The sequence below is a fragment of the Syngnathus floridae genome, chromosome 12 (genome assembly GCF_059516105.1).
Source record: "Syngnathus floridae isolate MCC-2025c chromosome 12, RoL_Sflo_1.0, whole genome shotgun sequence".
Taxonomy (NCBI): Eukaryota; Metazoa; Chordata; class Actinopteri; order Syngnathiformes; family Syngnathidae; genus Syngnathus; species Syngnathus floridae.
In genome coordinates, this window is record NC_142424.1 from 3,785,001 (window position 1) to 3,801,247 (window position 16,247).

Here is a 16,247-nt window from a genome sequence, read left to right on the forward strand (position 1 = left end):
AGATAAATCAGCCATTTTCCTGGCGGCCCAAACACCACGTACACCCCTTGTCCCCAAGAAAGGAGTCATTCAATGGCCGCATTAGAAGAGGGTGGGGTGTGGTGGTGGTGGGGGGGTTAGGGTTAGGGTTAGGACATCCCGTCCACACATCCTTTTCTTAGGGCCGGAGGATTTACGGATGCTCCTTTAGAAATTAGAATGGTGCTTTTCTTTCCACTGTCAACGGCGTGCAGCTCAGCGATCAAATACATGGATGAATTAAACAACGGTTCGTAAAAGCACACAGCAACGAGTGATGTGCATTCCAGTTCTGTTAAGTGAACGGAATCATTAGAATTATTTCATTCAATAGATTCCTTCAAACGAATCGTTCAACGAATCGTCCATCCCCCACACACACGCACACACACTGAACAGGAAGGTGTGTCACTGACTCATGTATCATGTATAATAATTTTGGGGTAGTTGTATTGTTTGATGTGTATGGGTTATTTCCACTGGATGTTATTATACAAAAAAAAAAGCCGTATCATTGTGTGTGTGTGGGGGGGGGGTTAGCGGATTCGTTGAACGATTCGTTTGAACGAATCTTTTGCGTGAACTGATTCTAAAGATTCGTTCACCTAAAAGAACTGGAATGCACATCACTACTGCAGTGTAGTGTTGGCTCGTGAGTGAACGATGGGTTCAAAAAACCGAATGTTTTCAGTGAACGAGAGTGAACGAGAAGATCTAAAGATCTTTGTAGCCATGACGGAAAAACTTGTTTGGACCCGTTTGAAAATCATTTATTTGATATGACTCAAGAATTGTCTCTGTGCAACGGTGTGGTGTTTCTTAACAACTGAATTGAAAATGAGTCCACGGGAGCACTGCAACGGCCGCAGAATTTTTGCAAGAACAATTCGTTTTAGGATGAACTATCGATACAAATATTTTCATTTGATTGAAGGCAATGGCGTTAACCACTCGACCAGAGCCTGATCGGAAACAAAAGGAGATTTGGTCATATTGATAGGGTATCCTTCATCCAAACATGTTTGGTGTTCAAAGTTTCAACGGATAGTCCGAAGCAACCCTTTCCACAGTAGTCACCATGACAGGCGACCACCTGGTGGCGTCAGTGTGCCGAGGGCCGTTGGACGATCAGGAGAAGAAGATTTGAATCGACGGATGTGACGTCAGGGCTTTAGGTCAATTGAAGACAGGTGTGCTCGCTCAAGGGGAGTTATCATATGCAGGTGCCACCGAGCGCGTGGCGGCGGCAGCGGACGGTTTCTCAGGTAAGCGAGCGTGCTAGCAAATGTTTGTCGTCTCCTGTCGTTTTTCACGACGGACGCCGTGTTCGTTGCACGATTGACACGCTTTGTTGCCTTTTCTCACTAGCATTTATTTATTTAGTTAGTTAGTTAGTTAGTTAGTTAGTTAGTTAGTTAGTTAGTTAGTTAGTTAGTCGCAGGATTGTCGTACTCTTGTGACTTGGCCACGTCCACCGCGACGGTGGGCCTGGAGGTAAATTGTAGGCTGCAGGCCATTTATCCCGTGAGCAAATGTTTGCAGTTTCTTACGATGCCATTTATTATTTCTTGCAGGATTTTCGCTGTCTAGGGAGTGCTTGAGGTTTCGGCACGGCACGGAACGGAACGCCACAATCCACTTTGCGTCGCGTCGTTGCGCGTTTTGGTGGTATTTTAAATGTCTTTCGCGGTTGTTTTTTTTAATGCTGGCCAGCATTTTTTTCATTCGTCTGTCTGTAGAAGGTTCGTCAATGTCGCCGCCGATAAGCACGTGTTTGTCTGACTATAGGAAATGTTAGTTTGACTCTAGTCAACTAAACCATTTTTTATTATTTTATATTATGCCTGTGCCATTTCCGTGTCATGGAAACTGGTGAATGCAACGTATATGTTACGTCGTGTCCAAATCGGACCAAATCCATTCAAAGATGGCGCCCGGCCGTTCTCTTCCGTTACACAACAAACATTTGCACGGGTTATTTTCTCCCGTTTTGGACGCTGCCAACCTGGATCATCTGTCCAATGTGAGGGGAGTTGATGATGAAATTAAAATATGAATTATAATCTTTAATAATTCTTGTAATTTACCACAATGTAATGATTATATATTTTTCAAATGTAATACTACTTAGAATGTATAAAATTAAAATATGAACTATAATTTTGATAAATTATCGTAACTTACTACAATATAATATTTTTTTTCAAATGTAAAACTCCTAGTATGTATAATTGTTGGTAAAAAATCATGCCATTGGCACTCTACTCAATGTCTCTTTTTGTTGCAATAATTTGCTTATCTTTTGTAGCACTAAAGAAGGCCGCCCCGCCAGCATCCTTCTATACAAAGCAAGCAGGAGGCTCTTGAAGGAGCCCTTTCAGTGATGTTGAGGACACTGAGGAAGAGTAGTCCTAAATCAGGTGAAAACCTGTTTTTGTCAAGTTTCAGCTTCCCAACACACAATGGTTATTGGTTTTAGCTTCGCAGCACACAATTAATGGCTGTCTGTGTTTTTGTAGGCAGCAAGAGGAGCCGAATGGGATAAGTATAATTCCATGTGAAAAGGCGCAATGGCCTATCCAAAGGCGCAATGGCCTATCCAAAGGAGCAATGGCCTATCAAAAGGAGCAATGGCCTATCCAAAGGAGCAATGGCCTATCCAAAGGAGCAATGGCCTATCCAAAGGAGCAATGGCCTATCCAAAGGAGCAATGGCCATACACAAAGGAGCAATGGCCATACGCAAAGGAGCAATGGCCATACGCAAAGGAGCAATGGCCATACGCAAAGGAGCAATGGCCATACGCAAAGGAGCAATGGCCATACGCAAAGGAGCAATGGCCATACGCAAAGGAGCAATGGCCATACGCAAAGGAGCAATGGCCATACGCAAAGGAGCAATGGCCATACGCAAAGGAGCAATGGCCATACGCAAAGGAGCAATGGCCATACGCAAAGGAGCAATGGCCATACGCAAAGGAGCAATGGCCATACGCAAAGGAGCAATGGCCATACGCAAAGGAGCAATGGCCATACGCAAAGGAGCAATGGCCATATCAAGTCAAGAATCAAGCAACGCGCTGCAAAAGTCAACGTGTGCGGATCATGTGCCCAGGAGGGGGCAGTGTGGTTGCCTTTGGTTATGGGTGCACGACGGAAAGGTTGCAGGTGTGGACAGTGTTTGGGGCTCTGATGGTTGGTCTTGCTTTAGAGGTGCGCTGTGGTTGTGGCTTGTCTGGATCCAGCGTTGTCTTGTGCTTGGTTGCCATTGACGGCTCACTTGAGGGAGGACGTGGTTCCGTGGATGGACAAAAAAAACTGAACTTTGACGTGGAGCTGAATGTCCAATTTTGCCATATGACTTGTACCATTTTGTATCTTTTTCTAACCTGCCTCTGTCGTAGTTGCTGCGTTCTTTGTTCTTTCCCCTCGGTGTAGGGTGGCGTTGGAGCGAGCCGATCCCGAATGTCCAATTTGACTTGTGACATTTTCTTTTTCTAACCTACCACTGTTGCACTTTCTCTAACCCTAACCTACCACTGTGGTACTTGCGTTCTTTGTTCTCCCCTAGGTGTTGGAGCGCGACAGTCACATTGTGTCTTTTTCTAACCTAGCACTGTTGTGCTTGATCGAAGCCTAACGTACCACTGTGCGTCCTTTGTTCTCAAGGTGTAGGGGGCGGTGTTGGGGCGAGCCGGTCCACGATGAAGACTTAATGATGCGAGCAGCGCCCAACTCATTGTATGTTCTGCCTTTTGCAGGCCGGACGCAAAAGGGGGGGGCTGCATGGCCCGATTCGACCCGGCGACGGTCACCAAGAGTAGCTAACCGCTGTGATCAAGTAAGCAAGTGACCTACAACTTGGGGTGCTCTTTGAGTTTCTAACATTTGTTTCCGTTTGTGCAGATGGCGACCGGGACGCGACACGATCTGCTCAGAGGTGGACGGACTGCTGTGGCATCGCTCTGAAGTAGCAGAGTTCTGAGGGAGACCCGCTTCCTTGGAGGCGTCAACCTGCGCAGCTTCAGCATGTGAAATGGATTATGTATTTATTTGTTTAATTCACACCAGCGGTGTCCAAATGTCTGTTTGAGGGCTGCATACTGAATCAAATTGAGAATTCTTTGACACAAATTCAGTAAATCAATCACAAAATGTTGCCATTCATATTTTGTGCTACAAAGCAGTGTTGCGTTCATTCGTGTGGTGTGTTGATCAAGTTGGCCCGAGGCTACCATTTGGACACCAATGGTGACGTGTGTAGGGCTGCACCTGGATTGGAAAACTGTCATATGGTGGTATAGGTTGTTGACATGCACTTTAGGAAAACAGATTTTTTTCTATTCATGTGGCAAATGAAACATGTTTTTTGGCCTCCTAACTATTTGTAATGAGTTTAGAAGATAAGTCATTGATGCAAGTTAAAGTTAACTGATCTAAGTGATGTCATTGCAATCAAATAGTTCCTCTCCATCCTAGAATTTTGCACAACTTTGCTCAATGCAGTGGTCTGGCCCAATACTGCCATATCATTGGTTTTCCAAAATGTTGTGCAGCCCTCATTGAGTGCCAAATGCGCAGCGACGGCAAGCGCAAGCGACGGCAAGCGCCGGCAAGCGCAAGCGACGGCAAGCGCCGGCAAGCGCCGGCAAGCGCAAGCGCCGGCAAGCGCAAGCGCCGGCAAGCGCCGGCAAGCGCAAGCGCCGGCAAGCGCAAGCGCCGGCAAGCGCAAGCGCCGGCAAGCGCAAGCGCCGGCAAGCGCAAGCGCCGGCAAGCGCAAGCGACGGCAAGCGCAAGCGCCGGCAAGCGCAAGCGACGGCAAGCGCAAGCGACGGCAAGCGCAAGCGACGGCAAGCGCAAGCGACGGCAAGCGCAAGCGACGGCAAGCGCAAGCGAGACTTTTGTGCTTGTCTTGCAAGGTGGTAGAGACGATGTATGAAACGAAGAGCCGGTGGACGGAGGCCACCAGACCCGCGATTGGTGAGCGGGGTGCAAAGGAAGGAATCACCCAAAGAAAGCAGTCGCCAAGTGTTGAAGAGGAGCCTGATGCATGACTGGCCAAGGCTGGCCAGAGGTGGTGACATGGCAATCCAATATGCAACGCGCTTGTTAGTTCTAATTTGATTTCCTTATTTGTCTGCCGTTCAGGGTTGCCGGGGCGGCGGATGGGACGAGCGCCAGCCTGCACCAAGAGGGACTGGGCTGCACCCGCAAGACCAGGGAGGGGGCAGGTAAAGAGTACGTTGACAGAAGTGAGCCGCATGCAACTGAGTGGCATTTGTCTTTTTGCACTTGTGCGAGGCGGAAGACGAGTCCAACACCGGCCGGAGCAGACCCGGACCTTGGCCCGTGACGAGCGGCCCACACGAGACTGATGGGTGCAGATGCAGCCAGCGTTTCGGGGTGAGTATGACTTTTTTTCTTTTGTGCTTTCCCTACCCCTGTCTGTTTGAATAGGGTAACTAGTAGCACGCACGGGCATTTGGGTTGCTGTGACCCTCTAGAGACGAATCGGCAAAGTAGACACCCCCTCCCCCCCCCCCCCCTCTCTCTCTCTCCCTTTCTCCAACGCGCCCGGCAGTACCTGCATGGCCTGGTGCACTCAGGGTGGAACGTGGCTATACCTTGCCCTTTGTGGAATACCAGGGTATAATGTCTGCCAGACTGGGTCCCAGTGTCGTCGACGGTGTCGAGGACAAGGAGATTCTCCGTGACGCTCTCCGTGACGTCACGTTTTCCTCTTTTTTTCCTCTTGGGGCCAAGCCAGCTCTACTCAAGGGGACCTGGCCGGTTGCGCTTAAGTGCGCACCAAAGCCTCTTTTCATCTCCTCTACCTCCCTCCCTCCCTCCCTCCCTCCCTCCCTCCCTCCCTCCCTCCCTCCCTCCCTCCCTCCCTTCCTTTTTGTAAGGGGTGAAACATTTCATAACCCGCATCGCTCCAATGTATGAGACGTGCCAGCCTGTGCGTGGCGCTAGTTACCTGATTCAAACTTACCTTAGTCAAGGTTGGGGGGGTGCTAGTGGAATTTTTCCCCTTGCCAAAACCACCACAATATGTCTGCCTTTCAGGATTGCTGGGGCACTGGATCGGACGAGTGCCTGCACAGAGCGGGACTGGACAGGACTGCGAGACCTGAGGGTAGTAATAAAAAACTTTATTTGTAGAGCACCTTTCATACAAGAAATGCAGCTCAAAGCACTTTACAACAAAGAAAGAAATTATAAGCATTGAATTCTTCATATAGGAACAGACATAAAAAGAAAACCAAAACATTCATGTATGCATACGCAATTAATAAAGGGAGCTTGAAATAGGAGCAAGCTTTAATAGACAGGCAGTGAGTACGTCCACAGAAGTGAACCGCATGCAACAGAGTGCCGTTTTCCTTTTTGCAGTGACACGAGGCGGAGGATGAGTCCAAACGTCGAATACCGGCCGGAGGGGAAGCCAACCATCGGCCGACCTTCGCACGTGATGAGCGGCCGACACGAGGCGGACGGGTGCGGATGCGGCGAGGGCAGAGCGCCCAGCCAGCATTTAAGGAGAGTATGACTGTTTTTCCTTTTGTGCTTTCTTTCTTTCCCTCCTTCCCTCCCTCTTTCCACTTTTTCACTGGGTGTGCACACTGGCCGTCTGCATGAGGCCTCTCTCTTTCTCAGCGCTGCGTCATTTACAACAATATTGTTTTATTGTTATTGTGTTTTTTAAATACATGAAGTGAACTCTTTGTACTGTAATTGTGTGTGCGTGTACCTCTGAACCTGAATTAAACTGAACGGAATTCAAGTGGTCCATTTTAAACATTGGCATGGGCAGTCTATCGTGCATACAAACTGGAATCATTTGAGACATTCTCAATGACAAGACATTTGTAAAGTTAGTCTCAAACCAAATTGTCTTGTTAAATTTGCAGTGTCAGGCTTTTATTTTTTTTAACTACACAAAGAAAAGCTGCATGCATTCTAAATTGTTGACAAAAGCCAAGTAGCCAGACACTCATAGATGCAAACGACAAGCGTACAAATGGTCTGTTGCGATCAATAAGTCATCTTTGGCAACCTTGCTTTAAAATGGCCACCGAACTCAGAATCTTGCAGAATGTTGGTACATTTTTCTGTATGAGTAAAAGCTGGTATTCTAATCTAGTCCGAGCCATCATTTGGTTTGTTTCGAATCGTCATGCATCATGTGGGCGTTCTTGTGAATATAATCAACAGTGTGTTTTCTTCCTGTTGGTGGTCTTGTAAATAAAGTCAACTTTGGTGTCAGTCATCATTCGCGATGAGCCTCAATTGAAGCTGCATCTCTTGAATGTGAAACTTCTTGCATGTTTTGTTGCAGGGCTTGGCGTCCCTATTGGCTGTCTGACTACAAAGAAGGCAGTCTGTCCAGTCCAGGTTGTTGCTGAGGTCAATTGAATGTATAAACATAGCGTGTAACCTTTAGGACCTTGGCTTTCAATTCAAAGCACAGTTGCTTAACTACACGGCCAGCCTCGGTACATGTACTGGGTGGTACCACCCACTTCAGAGTAAAGTAAAGGCCAGAGTGGTTCGCTTAATACCAGCATCCTCATGAAATTGACCATATCAGACAAGCTAGATGAATTCCAAGTGCTACCACCGGGTGGCAGCATATTTGCCTCAAGCTGTTTGGTGCTGGGTCTATGCGACGTGTCTTTCGTTGTTTTGCCCAAAGCAAGCTAATACACAATATTTGCCTCAACCTGTCTGACGCTCCATTGAACTGTATGCCATAATTTTTAACTTGAAACAACTATATTACAAATGATAGGCGCCCGAATTAGACAGCTGGGTCAATGTGACCCGTCTTTTGCGGTTTGTTTTGCCCAAAGCAACCTAACAAATACGCATAGGTACTGCCGCTATCTCGTCGATGTGCATGTCTCTAAAATGTACAAAGCAAATTCATTTGCATAATAAACTTCCAAACCAAGCAATGCTTCTTTCTAGGTCTCCTCATGTCCTCAGCACTGCAAACCTTTGTGCCGGTACACCATATGAAGTAAATGATGGAATGTTTTTTTTTTTTTTACACCTCTAATGTGTATCAAGCATACCAGATGGTGTTTTAGAACAGCCTAGAATATTAAGTTACAAAAAGTTAAAAAAAAGTTTAAAAAAACTTACTAAAGTTTAAAAAAGTTATTGATTTTATATTTGCTCCAAGGAGGAAGTATTGACAAGCGTTACCTCCTTCATAGGGGGGGGGGGTAGTAGGCGCAGGCGGCACGGGGAGTAGGGGGCGCAGGCGGTACTGGGAGCAGGCGGCAGGGGGCGCAGGCGGCGCAGGCAGCAGGGGTGGGGAATCGAACCCTGGATCTCAGGTGTTCAAGCGCAGCGACGGAGCCACTCGCCAAGCGTGGCGAGCTCGGCAGTGACCCCGCTTTCACTTCGAGTCATTCTTATTCGTTCAATATTGCGCTCCGCGCGCGCTGGGTAAGTACAAAAGAGAACTTGCGGCCGCCAGCTGTCATGTCACGCTGGTCGACCGGTTCGTGACACGGCCTCATGCGCCGTACAGCCCTGGTTCGATCCGCCCCCTACCCTACTGTCTTTATGTCTTTATGTAGGGCAGGGGGCGGGGCTTCGCCCCTACCCTACCCTACTGTCTTTTTGTAGGGCAGGGGGCGGGGCCAGGGGCGGGGCCATTTCGATGGGGTCCCGCCCCCATCGAAATGGCCCCGCCTCCTGCCCTACTGTCTTTTGTACGGCAGGGGGCGGGGCCATTTCGATGGGGGCGGGGCCAGCTGCGTCGCCCCGCCCACTTGCAGGCGGGGCCACACTGGGCGTTTACACATAAATAAATGCGTCGACATGCAACCTATATGCATGTATCCAGACGCTTACAAAAGTGGGCCGGAGAAAGTTCCCACCGCTGGGATCGAACCAGGGCTGTACGGCGCATGAGGCCGTGTCACGAACCGGTCGACCAGCGTGACATGACAGCTGGCGGCCGCAAGTTCTCTTTTGTACTTACCCAGCGCGCGCGGAGCGCAATATTGAACGAATAAGAATGACTCGAAGTGAAAGCGGGGTCACTGCCGAGCTCGCCACGCTTGGCGAGTGGCTCCGTCGCTGCGCTTGAACACCTGAGATCCAGGGTTCGATTCCCCACCCCTGCTGCCTGCGCCGCCTGCGCCCCCTGCCGCCTGCTCCCAGTACCGCCTGCGCCCCCTACTCCCCGTGCCGCCTGCGCCTACTACCCCCCCCCCCTATGAAGGAGGTAACGCTTGTCAATACTTCCTCCTTGGAGCAAATATAAAATCAATAACTTTTTTAAACTTTAGTAAGTTTTTTTAAACTTTTTTTTAACTTTTTGTAACTTAATATTCTAGGCTGTTCTAAAACACCATCTGGTATGCTTGATACACATTAGAGGTGTAAAAAAAAAAAAAACATTCCATCATTTACTTCATATGGTGTACCGGCACAAAGGTTTGCAGTGCTGAGGACATGAGGAGACCTAGAAAGAAGCATTGCTTGGTTTGGAAGTTTATTATGCAAATGAATTTGCTTTGTACATTTTAGAGACATGCACATCGACGAGATAGCGGCAGTACCTATGCGTATTTGTTAGGTTGCTTTGGGCAAAACAAACCGCAAAAGACGGGTCACATTGACCCAGCTGTCTAATTCGGGCGCCTATCATTTGTAATATAGTTGTTTCAAGTTAAAAATTATGGCATACAGTTCAATGGAGCGTCAGACAGGTTGAGGCAAATATTGTGTATTAGCTTGCTTTGGGCAAAACAACGAAAGACACGTCGCATAGACCCAGCACCAAACAGCTTGAGGCAAATATGCTGCCACCCGGTGGTAGCACTTGGAATTCATCTAGCTTGTCTGATATGGTCAATTTCATGAGGATGCTGGTATTAAGCGAACCACTCTGGCCTTTACTTTACTCTGAAGTGGGTGGTACCACCCAGTACATGTACCGAGGCTGGCCGTGTAGTTAAGCAACTGTGCTTTGAATTGAAAGCCAAGGTCCTAAAGGTTACACGCTATGTTTATACATTCAATTGACCTCAGCAACAACCTGGACTGGACAGACTGCCTTCTTTGTAGTCAGACAGCCAATAGGGACGCCAAGCCCTGCAACAAAACATGCAAGAAGTTTCACATTCAAGAGATGCAGCTTCAATTGAGGCTCATCGCGAATGATGACTGACACCAAAGTTGACTTTATTTACAAGACCACCAACAGGAAGAAAACACACTGTTGATTATATTCACAAGAACGCCCACATGATGCATGACGATTCGAAACAAACCAAATGATGGCTCGGACTAGATTAGAATACCAGCTTTTACTCATACAGAAAAATGTACCAACATTCTGCAAGATTCTGAGTTCGGTGGCCATTTTAAAGCAAGGTTGCCAAAGATGACTTATTGATCGCAACAGACCATTTGTACGCTTGTCGTTTGCATCTATGAGTGTCTGGCTACTTGGCTTTTGTCAACAATTTAGAATGCATGCAGCTTTTCTTTGTGTAGTTAAAAAAAATAAAAGCCTGACACTGCAAATTTAACAAGACAATTTGGTTTGAGACTAACTTTACAAATGTCTTGTCATTGAGAATGTCTCAAATGATTCCAGTTTGTATGCACGATAGACTGCCCATGCCAATGTTTAAAATGGACCACTTGAATTCCGTTCAGTTTAATTCAGGTTCAGAGGTACACGCACACACAATTACAGTACAAAGAGTTCACTTCATGTATTTAAAAAACACAATAACAATAAAACAATATTGTTGTAAATGACGCAGCGCTGAGAAAGAGAGAGGCCTCATGCAGACGGCCAGTGTGCACACCCAGTGAAAAAGTGGAAAGAGGGAGGGAAGGAGGGAAAGAAAGAAAGCACAAAAGGAAAAACAGTCATACTCTCCTTAAATGCTGGCTGGGCGCTCTGCCCTCGCCGCATCCGCACCTGTCCGCCTCGTGTCGGCCGCTCATCACGTGCGAAGGTCGGCCGATGGTTGGCTTCCCCTCCGGCCGGTATTCGACGTTTGGACTCATCCTCCGCCTCGTGTCACTGCAAAAAGGAAAACGGCACTCTGTTGCATGCGGTTCACTTCTGTGGACGTACTCACTGCCTGTCTATTAAAGCTTGCTCCTATTTCAAGCTCCCTTTATTAATTGCGTATGCATACATGAATGTTTTGGTTTTCTTTTTATGTCTGTTCCTATATGAAGAATTCAATGCTTATAATTTCTTTCTTTGTTGTAAAGTGCTTTGAGCTGCATTTCTTGTATGAAAGGTGCTCTACAAATAAAGTTTTTTATTACTACCCTCAGGTCTCGCAGTCCTGTCCAGTCCCGCTCTGTGCAGGCACTCGTCCGATCCAGTGCCCCAGCAATCCTGAAAGGCAGACATATTGTGGTGGTTTTGGCAAGGGGAAAAATTCCACTAGCACCCCCCCAACCTTGACTAAGGTAAGTTTGAATCAGGTAACTAGCGCCACGCACAGGCTGGCACGTCTCATACATTGGAGCGATGCGGGTTATGAAATGTTTCACCCCTTACAAAAAGGAAGGGAGGGAGGGAGGGAGGGAGGGAGGGAGAGAGGGAGGGAGGGAGGGAGGGAGGGAGGGAGGGAGGGAAGGAGAGGAGATGAAAAGAGGCTTTGGTGCGCACTTAAGCGCAACCGGCCAGGTCCCCTTGAGTAGAGCTGGCTTGGCCCCGAGAGGAAAAAAAGAGGAAAACGTGACGTCACGGAGAGCGTCACGGAGAATCTCCTTGTCCTCGACACCGTCGACGACACTGGGACCCAGTCTGGCAGACATTATACCCTGGTATTCCACAAAGGGCAAGGTATAGCCACGTTCCACCCTGAGTGCACCAGGCCATGCAGGTACTGCCGGGCGCGTTGGAGAAAGGGAGAGAGAGAGAGAGAGAGAGAGAGGGGGGGGGGGGGGGAGGGGGTGTCTACTTTGCCGATTCGTATCTAGAGGGTCACAGCAACCCAAATGCCCGTGCGTGCTACTAGTTACCCTATTCAAACAGACAGGGGTAGGGAAAGCACAAAAGAAAAAAAGTCATACTCACCCCGAAACGCTGGCTGCATCTGCACCCATCAGTCTCGTGTGGGCCGCTCGTCACGGGCCAAGGTCCGGGTCTGCTCCGGCCGGTGTTGGACTCGTCTTCCGCCTCGCACAAGTGCAAAAAGACAAATGGCACTCAGTTGCATGCGGCTCACTTCTGTCAACGTACTCTTTACCTGCCCCCTCCCTGGTCTTGCGGGTGCAGCCCAGTCCCTCTTGGTGCAGGCTGGCGCTCGTCCCATCCGCCGCCCCGGCAACCCTGAACGGCAGACAAATAAGGAAATCAAATTAGAACTAACAAGCGCGTTGCATATTGGATTGCCATGTCACCACCTCTGGCCAGCCTTGGCCAGTCATGCATCAGGCTCCTCTTCAACACTTGGCGACTGCTTTCTTTGGGTGATTCCTTCCTTTGCACCCCGCTCACCAATCGCGGGTCTGGTGGCCTCCGTCCACCGGCTCTTCGTTTCATACATCGTCTCTACCACCTTGCAAGACAAGCACAAAAGTCTCGCTTGCGCTTGCCGTCGCTTGCGCTTGCCGTCGCTTGCGCTTGCCGTCGCTTGCGCTTGCCGTCGCTTGCGCTTGCCGGCGCTTGCGCTTGCCGGCGCTTGCGCTTGCCGGCGCTTGCGCTTGCCGGCGCTTGCGCTTGCCGGCGCTTGCGCTTGCCGGCGCTTGCGCTTGCCGGCGCTTGCCGGCGCTTGCGCTTGCCGGCGCTTGCGCTTGCCGGCGCTTGCGCTTGCCGGCGCTTGCGCTTGCCGGCGCTTGCGCTTGCCGGCGCTTGCCGTCGCTGCGCATTTGGCACTCAATGAGGGCTGCACAACATTTTGGAAAACCAATGATATGGCAGTATTGGGCCAGACCACTGCATTGAGCAAAGTTGTGCAAAATTCTAGGATGGAGAGGAACTATTTGATTGCAATGACATCACTTAGATCAGTTAACTTTAACTTGCATCAATGACTTATCTTCTAAACTCATTACAAATAGTTAGGAGGCCAAAAAACATGTTTCATTTGCCACATGAATAGAAAAAAATCTGTTTTCCTAAAGTGCATGTCAACAACCTATACCACCATATGACAGTTTTCCAATCCAGGTGCAGCCCTACACACGTCACCATTGGTGTCCAAATGGTAGCCTCGGGCCAACTTGATCAACACACCACACGAATGAACGCAACACTGCTTTGTAGCACAAAATATGAATGGCAACATTTTGTGATTGATTTACTGAATTTGTGTCAAAGAATTCTCAATTTGATTCAGTATGCAGCCCTCAAACAGACATTTGGACACCGCTGGTGTGAATTAAACAAATAAATACATAATCCATTTCACATGCTGAAGCTGCGCAGGTTGACGCCTCCAAGGAAGCGGGTCTCCCTCAGAACTCTGCTACTTCAGAGCGATGCCACAGCAGTCCGTCCACCTCTGAGCAGATCGTGTCGCGTCCCGGTCGCCATCTGCACAAACGGAAACAAATGTTAGAAACTCAAAGAGCACCCCAAGTTGTAGGTCACTTGCTTACTTGATCACAGCGGTTAGCTACTCTTGGTGACCGTCGCCGGGTCGAATCGGGCCATGCAGCCCCCCCCTTTTGCGTCCGGCCTGCAAAAGGCAGAACATGCAATGAGTTGGGCGCTGCTCGCATCATTAAGTCTTCATCGTGGACCGGCTCGCCCCAACACCGCCCCCTACACCTTGAGAACAAAGGACGCACAGTGGTACGTTAGGCTTCGATCAAGCACAACAGTGCTAGGTTAGAAAAAGACACAATGTGACTGTCGCGCTCCAACACCTAGGGGAGAACAAAGAACGCAAGTACCACAGTGGTAGGTTAGGGTTAGAGAAAGTGCAACAGTGGTAGGTTAGAAAAAGAAAATGTCACAAGTCAAATTGGACATTCGGGATCGGCTCGCTCCAACGCCACCCTACACCGAGGGGAAAGAACAAAGAACGCAGCAACTACGACAGAGGCAGGTTAGAAAAAGATACAAAATGGTACAAGTCATATGGCAAAATTGGACATTCAGCTCCACGTCAAAGTTCTGTTTTTTTTGTCCATCCACGGAACCACGTCCTCCCTCAAGTGAGCCGTCAATGGCAAACAAGCACAAGACAACGCTGGATCCAGACAAGCCACAACCACAGCGCACCTCTAAAGCAAGACCAACCATCAGAGCCCCAAACACTGTCCACACCTGCAACCTTTCCGTCGTGCACCCATAACCAAAGGCAACCACACTGCCCCCTCCTGGGCACATGATCCGCACACGTTGACTTTTGCAGCGCGTTGCTTGATTCTTGACTTGATATGGCCATTGCTCCTTTGCGTATGGCCATTGCTCCTTTGCGTATGGCCATTGCTCCTTTGCGTATGGCCATTGCTCCTTTGCGTATGGCCATTGCTCCTTTGCGTATGGCCATTGCTCCTTTGTGTATGGCCATTGCTCCTTTGTGTATGGCCATTGCTCCTTTGGATAGGCCATTGCTCCTTTGGATAGGCCATTGCTCCTTTGGATAGGCCATTGCTCCTTTTGATAGGCCATTGCTCCTTTTGATAGGCCATTGCTCCTTTGGATAGGCCATTGCGCCTTTGGATAGGCCATTGCGCCTTTTCACATGGAATTATACTTATCCCATTCGGCTCCTCTTGCTGCCTACAAAAACACAGACAGCCATTAATTGTGTGCTGCGAAGCTAAAACCAATAACCATTGTGTGTTGGGAAGCTGAAACTTGACAAAAACAGGTTTTCACCTGATTTAGGACTACTCTTCCTCAGTGTCCTCAACATCACTGAAAGGGCTCCTTCAAGAGCCTCCTGCTTGCTTTGTATAGAAGGATGCTGGCGGGGCGGCCTTCTTTAGTGCTACAAAAGATAAGCAAATTATTGCAACAAAAAGAGACATTGAGTAGAGTGCCAATGGCATGATTTTTTACCAACAATTATACATACTAGGAGTTTTACATTTGAAAAAAAATATTATATTGTAGTAAGTTACGATAATTTATCAAAATTATAGTTCATATTTTAATTTTATACATTCTAAGTAGTTTTACATTTGAAAAATATATAATCATTACATTGTGGTAAATTACAAGAATTATTAAAGATTATAATTCATATTTTAATTTCATCATCTACAACTCACCTCACATTGGACAGATGATCCAGGTTGGCGGCGTCCAAAACGGGAGAAAATAACCCGCGCAAATGTTTGTTGCGTAACGGAACGAGCGGGTGGGCGCCATCTTTGAATGGATTTGGTCCGATTTGGACATGACGTAACATATTCGTTACAATCACCAGTTTGCATGACACGGAAATGGCACACGCATGATATAAAATAATAAAAAAGTATTCAGTTAACTGGAGTCAAACTAACATTTCCTATAGTCAGACAAACACGCGCTTATCGCCGGCGCCATTTACGAACCTTCAACAAACAAACGAATGAAAAAATGCTGGCCAGCATTAAAAAAAAAACAAAAAAACGCTAAAGACATTTGAAATACCGCGTCGGAAAAACGACCAAAACGCGCAACGACGCGACGCAAAGTCGTTTGTGGCGTGCCGTGCCCAAACCTCAAGCACTCCCTAGACGGCATAAATCCTGCAAGAAATAATAAATGGCATCGTAAGAAACTGCAAACATTTGGTCATGGGCTAAATTGCCTGCGGCCTACAATTTTACCTCCATTACCACATTTTGGGGCCTATTTGAAAACTCTCCTTGCGGTCTCCAGTTAACTTCGACGCCTACAGTCGCCGCGTGAAAATCCTCCAACAAACTAACACGGCGTCCATCGTGAGAGACGGCAAGAAACGACAAACATTTACTTCCTTACCTGAGAAAATGCCCCGCGCTCGGTGTCACCTGCATATGATAACTCCCCTTGAGCACACCTGTCTTCAATTTACCTAAAGCCCTGACGTCACATCCGTCAATTCAAATCTTCTTCTCCCACTGATTCGTACCCTCACTGATCCGTTCTCGCGATGAACTGGAAATGCGTGCGTGAACGGGAAGTACGTCATTTTCTTCTTCGTTTTGATTTGCAGCGAGGTAGCACCAGCTTCCATGCGCATTACCGGCACCTACTGGTTGAAGTCATACGAACTGAAAAAAGAATGAAACACTTTAGGAAGT

At 48.1% G+C, this 16,247-nt stretch overlaps 2 protein-coding genes across 20 annotated transcripts; one reads left to right on the forward strand and one right to left on the reverse strand.

The window, feature by feature from the left end:
- Nucleotides 1–1,182: 1,182 nt before the first annotated feature.
- LOC148389549 (uncharacterized) lies at nt 1,183–7,979 on the forward strand. Of its 9 annotated transcripts, none has more exons than XR_015861862.1 (8): nt 1,184–2,438; nt 2,538–3,858; nt 3,924–5,091; nt 5,166–5,248; nt 5,319–5,420; nt 6,087–6,156; nt 6,414–6,564; nt 7,360–7,979. XR_015861862.1 is itself a non-coding variant. In XM_088392639.1 (7 exons), exons 3-7 carry the CDS (start codon nt 4,953–4,955, stop codon nt 6,431–6,433), a joined length of 414 nt encoding a protein of 137 aa, XP_088248765.1. In that variant the 5' UTR covers nt 1,183–1,283; nt 3,779–3,858; nt 3,924–4,952; the 3' UTR covers nt 6,434–7,293. The 9 variants fall into 9 exon arrangements, 2 of the variants coding, with proteins under 2 accessions (XP_088248765.1, XP_088248764.1); XR_015861859.1 differs by lacking the exon at nt 7,360–7,979 and having other exon boundaries at nt 1,184–2,041; nt 2,327–2,438; nt 6,414–7,293; XR_015861857.1 differs by lacking the exon at nt 7,360–7,979 and having other exon boundaries at nt 1,184–1,512; nt 1,593–2,438; nt 6,414–7,293.
- A 1,534-nt stretch (nt 7,980–9,513) lies between these two features.
- LOC148389550 (uncharacterized) lies at nt 9,514–16,084 on the reverse strand. Of its 11 annotated transcripts, XR_015861852.1 has the most exons (9): nt 15,946–16,084; nt 15,792–15,888; nt 14,854–15,710; nt 13,623–14,754; nt 12,426–13,557; nt 12,269–12,351; nt 12,097–12,198; nt 11,340–11,409; nt 10,203–11,082 (listed from the first exon to the last, which is right to left on the reverse strand). XR_015861852.1 is itself a non-coding variant. In XM_088392636.1 (8 exons), exons 4-8 carry the CDS (start codon nt 12,562–12,564, stop codon nt 11,063–11,065), a joined length of 414 nt encoding a protein of 137 aa, XP_088248762.1. In that variant the 5' UTR covers nt 12,565–12,580; nt 13,433–13,557; nt 13,623–14,754; nt 14,854–16,084; the 3' UTR covers nt 10,203–11,062. The 11 variants fall into 11 exon arrangements, 2 of the variants coding, with proteins under 2 accessions (XP_088248762.1, XP_088248763.1); XR_015861848.1 differs by adding an exon at nt 9,515–10,136 and having other exon boundaries at nt 10,978–11,082; nt 14,854–16,084; XR_015861854.1 differs by lacking the exon at nt 15,792–15,888 and having other exon boundaries at nt 14,854–14,965.
- Between the last annotated feature and the right edge of the window lie 163 nt (nt 16,085–16,247).

Bases quoted from the DNA above. Each gene is read 5' to 3' on its own strand.
- LOC148389549 (XM_088392639.1), top strand. From the start codon at position 4,953: ATGAAACGAAGAGCCGGTGGACGGAGGCCACCAGACCCGCGATTGGTG. The intron at 5,421-6,086 runs GTGAGTATGACT...TCTGCCTTTCAG, and splicing joins GATGCAGCCAGCGTTTCGGG to GATTGCTGGGGCACTGGATC. The intron at 6,157-6,413 runs GTAGTAATAAAA...TCCTTTTTGCAG, and splicing joins CAGGACTGCGAGACCTGAGG to TGACACGAGGCGGAGGATGA.
- LOC148389550 (XM_088392636.1), bottom strand. From the start codon at position 12,564: ATGAAACGAAGAGCCGGTGGACGGAGGCCACCAGACCCGCGATTGGTG. The intron at 12,352-12,425 runs GTGGTGACATGG...TCTGCCGTTCAG, and splicing joins CTGGCCAAGGCTGGCCAGAG to GGTTGCCGGGGCGGCGGATG. The intron at 11,410-12,096 runs GTGAGTATGACT...TCTGCCTTTCAG, and splicing joins GATGCAGCCAGCGTTTCGGG to GATTGCTGGGGCACTGGATC.